Raw genomic sequence first — 4,184 nt, forward strand, 5'->3', positions numbered from 1 at the left:
TATTCTATTCTATTCTATTCTATTCTATTCTATTCTATTCTATTCCTTATTCTATTCTATTCTATTCTATTCTATTCTATTCTATTCTATTCTATTCTATTCTAATTCTAATTCTAATTCTAATTCTACCCTACTCTACTCTTATTCTATTCTATTCTACTCTACTCTACTCTACTCTACTCTACTCTACTCTACTCTACTCTACTCTACTCTACTCTACTCTATTCTATTCTATTCTATTCTATTCTATTCTATTCTATTCTAAATAATCCAACAGGTCTGGATTGCAAACCTCTGGATGAGAACTAAAGGGCTGAAAAGAGATAACAGAAAATCGCTGGTTGCCGTCTGCTGACGGTCCGGATTTTGGCAAGGCAAATCTAGACGGCCTGTCTTCTTTAATTTAATTTTAAAAAAAACAAACTCGTAACAAATCATTAACAGACGCTGGCAGAGGGTTTTCAACCCCAGTCAGTTCGATTTTTTTAAAGAACTCTCTCCGGAATAGAAAGCTGGACTGCAAAGCAGCTGAAAGAGGCAAAACCGCGCAACGGGGTCTTGCATTTTGTGCGAAAATTCTTCAGCTGTAAAACAAAACAAAAAACAACCTACAAAAAAAAAACGAGACTGCACACCGGCAGCAATTAAATTGCCTTTCTCTGAAAGCCCAAGATGAAAATCTCTTCTCGGCAATCACGCACCTGCGAGGAAGCCTGGGCGATTTCCCCACTTAGACAAGCTTCCGGAGTGCCAGCGATGATAACATCCCTCGGGGGGAAAATAAGGCATGACATTCAAACAGGAGGTTGTGTGCTCAAAGGGATGTGAGACTCTGCAGGTGGGAGGAATCAGACCCACTCAATCATCTGACAAAAGCTGCTGTGAATAAATCTGGGGAACTGGCACAAGCCAGGTAGGCTGTGTCTGCAAGCTGGAGAATATTTTCTAGCTGTTCAGTTTCTTGGAGAGGATTAAACCCAAAAACACTTAATTTTGGGAGTGGGCAGAAGAAAGCATTGCATATGTGTGTGTGTGTGTATGTATATATGCATATGTATGTGTGTGTGTATATATATAAATAAAAATGTAAATGTTCGTTTGTTCAAAATCTTAACTCTCCGAAAGTTCTTCACCGATTGCTTTGAAATTTTGACACAACGTTGCATTCGAATACGCGCGTGTTTTTATATACCTACTATTATATAGACGTCACACCTGTGACACAAACGTGTGCTTTCTCTTTTCTTTCTTTTCCATTTAACCAGACTGAGCCACAGCAACGCGTGGCTGGGTACAGCTAGTATATATATATATAATATGTGTGTGTGTATATATATGTGTGTAACTCTTTGTCAGCCACAAAAATGTTTTTTTTGAATATATATGTGTGTATATTTAGATTTTGCTGGCAAAGAATTAAAGGGAGACTAGTATAGCTATTCTGAGCTATTTAGCTCTCATCAGCTAGCCATGCCCTTCTGAGATTCGAACCCGGGCGCTTGTACGCTAGGCAGCTGTATTAACCTCTCGGCCATGTGTGTATGTGCATGTATGTATATATATGTGTGTGTAAAAATGTATATTATATGTATATGTGTGTGTATGTATAAGTGTGTGTGTATATGTATATGTATGTGTGTGTATATATATATGTATATTATATATGTGTGTGTCTATATATGTGTGTGTCAGCCACAAAAAAATTGTCAGCCACAAAAATTTTTTTTGAATATATGTGTATATTTAGATTTTGCTGACAAAGAATTAAAGGGAGACTAGTATAGCTATTTTGAGCTATTTAGCTCTCATCAGCTAGCCATGCCCTTCTGAGATTCGAACCCCGTCGCTTGCACGTTAGGCAGCTGTATTAACCTCTTGGCTCTGTGTGTGTGTGTGTGTACGTACATATACACACACATATGTATATATGTAAAAATGTATATTATATGTATATATCTATATATGTGTGTGTGTATATATATGTGTGTGTGTGTGTGTGTGTGTGTGTGTACACCAACCCATAGTCCAGAAACCTGTAGAGTGCTAAATTTATGTTTAAGAAGCCCAGAAGAGAAAAGAGGAAGAGGAAGAGAAGAGAAGTGATTTTTCTGGATTTTTGGAGCATCTCACATGAATTTGGCGTTTATTGCTTTTTTTTAAGTGTTTTAAAAAAACTTATAGATGGGCAAATGTCAGTCCAAATCCAATGTAGTTGGGCACACAAACAGTATATAGATATGGCAGCAAATGTCTGATATTGACAATATGAAATAATTATGGAAAAACAGAGATACAAACGTGGGGGAGATGATGCTTAACACCAAACCAAACAACAGCAAAGTCAGTAGATTGTCATGACCAAATATTTATCAATGCAAAACCCTGTGGTGACTTGGCAACCGTTATTTTCCAAGGAGCCAGTGTTAACTTTTAGAAACAAAGAACATTGGTTATTTAATGCAGTCAACTCTCATTTAAGAAATAACCACACTACACCAGGTGGGGGGGGGCTGCTACTTTGTTCTGCTTTTCTTTCGAGGGTCAAATGAATTTAATTTGACAAGGATATTTAAAATTATCTTTCAGAGACCGCTACGCTCTCCTAAAAATGGAACTCTTTCTTTCCCCCCCAGGATGAAATAGTGATTAAATCAAGTTACATTTGTAGTGCAGATACACCTACAGATCTATTTCCATCAGTGGAAAACCCACTCAATGAGTCTCGTCATCCTTACGTGACTAATTTAAAAACTTTTAAAATCACCAACCCGCAAACCAGTTTGAAAACAGACAACGGTGATCTTAACCAATCTTTCTGATTAAAATTTTGACTGCGCAGTGATGAATCCTAGACTATTTGCAGAATACCTGAATGCACCACAATGCCTGCACGCCTAATGAAAAGTAATACAACTATTATTATTTTTTATAAAACCGTTTTAAGACCGTAAATTGCTTCTAAGTGCAAACATGTATAGGGGTATCTTAGTTCTTTCATTTAAATAAGTGGCTACGGAATTTTTAAAGGTGATGTTTGAAGCTGCTTGATATCTGACTGAGCTCCTGGAATTAAAATGGGGAAAGAAAACAAAGGCTTATAGCACAATGGTTGAAAAAATAAATAAAGTAACATTTCAAGGCATAATCAACGATAACGATATGACAGCTTCAGATTCTACCGATAAAGACAGAAGGGAAAGATATTAAAGCATTCAGCTATGCTACAACTTTAGATTAAAAGGAACCAAAATCCATATTTATCCCATTGGCAACCAGAAAGAATAGTTCCCCAAAATTATGGGATGACATTTTGGCTTCTTGCAATTCATGATGTCAGTGTCCCCGCGGGCACTGTGTTTTAAAAACACAAGGCGAGTAAGTAGAACACATTTTCTGCTTTGGAGGAAATGATCGCACCATAAATGAACACACATTAACCCCTTAAATGGGAAAGAAATCACTCCAGCATGCTCCTAAAATCGAAATTCCTTGAGAAGTGTGCAGACTGTAAGGTTTAGCCTGGAAATTTCCCCAAATTCTTCCTGCGTAAATTTGATGGAAACTCGTAGAACGAAAAGCAGTACTGTGTAGGGTAAACGAACCCAGACGTTTACGACCAGGTGGAAATGTGTCAAATTATAGTAAAGCTTAAAGGCCGCTCTGCTTGCACTCCGGATTGTGTACTATTGGAACAAATGTGGGACGTAGACAGGCAAGATTCTTCCACCCAAGCACTGTAACACATTTCTCCTTTGTGCGACGTGATTTGAAAAGGAAGACGAAGGAAAAGGACGCTACGAAAAGTTCTAAGAGTTGCTTAGGAAAATAGCTCTCCCTTTTTTTCTCCGCCTACGTGGAGCCTTAAAATGCTCAGTTAGCGGCGTCTCTACGTTCGGAGGGAAGAGTTTTTCCACTGGGATTTTCTGGCTGGGCGTGGAATTCCTGTAGAGTTTCTAACAATGCTTTCCTCTCCCGTTCCAGATGCAGGACGGTCTCCTTCAATTTGCCTTCGTTGTGAAGCAGAGCCTCCACCATCACTTCTAGGTTTTGGATCTTCCCGTTAGCCACCTTGAAAGAATAAGCAGGAAACAAGGATATTGAGGATAACGGAAGAAAATATCCACAGCAGTAACCCACGGGGTCCCCTCGTCAAGTTTTTAGCTGTCAGCCCTGATGGACGTGGT

The 4,184-nt window shown here is 38.5% G+C and overlaps 1 protein-coding gene across 1 annotated transcript in view; it reads right to left on the bottom strand.

Moving 5' to 3' along the window:
- Positions 1 to 2,353: 2,353 nt before the first annotated feature.
- Positions 2,354 to 4,184, bottom strand: part of LOC107300580 (TBC1 domain family member 1-like) — a 29,728-nt gene continuing 27,897 nt past the window's right edge. The window contains 1 exon segment of the mRNA XM_015829894.2: positions 2,354 to 4,068. Coding sequence (XP_015685380.2) covers positions 3,871 to 4,068 — 198 coding nt within the window. The 3' untranslated portion in view covers positions 2,354 to 3,870.

This window comes from Protobothrops mucrosquamatus, unplaced genomic scaffold, assembly GCF_001527695.2.
Source record: "Protobothrops mucrosquamatus isolate PMUCROS unplaced genomic scaffold, P.Mucros_1.0 scaffold7516, whole genome shotgun sequence".
Classification (NCBI taxonomy): Eukaryota; Metazoa; Chordata; class Lepidosauria; order Squamata; family Viperidae; genus Protobothrops; species Protobothrops mucrosquamatus.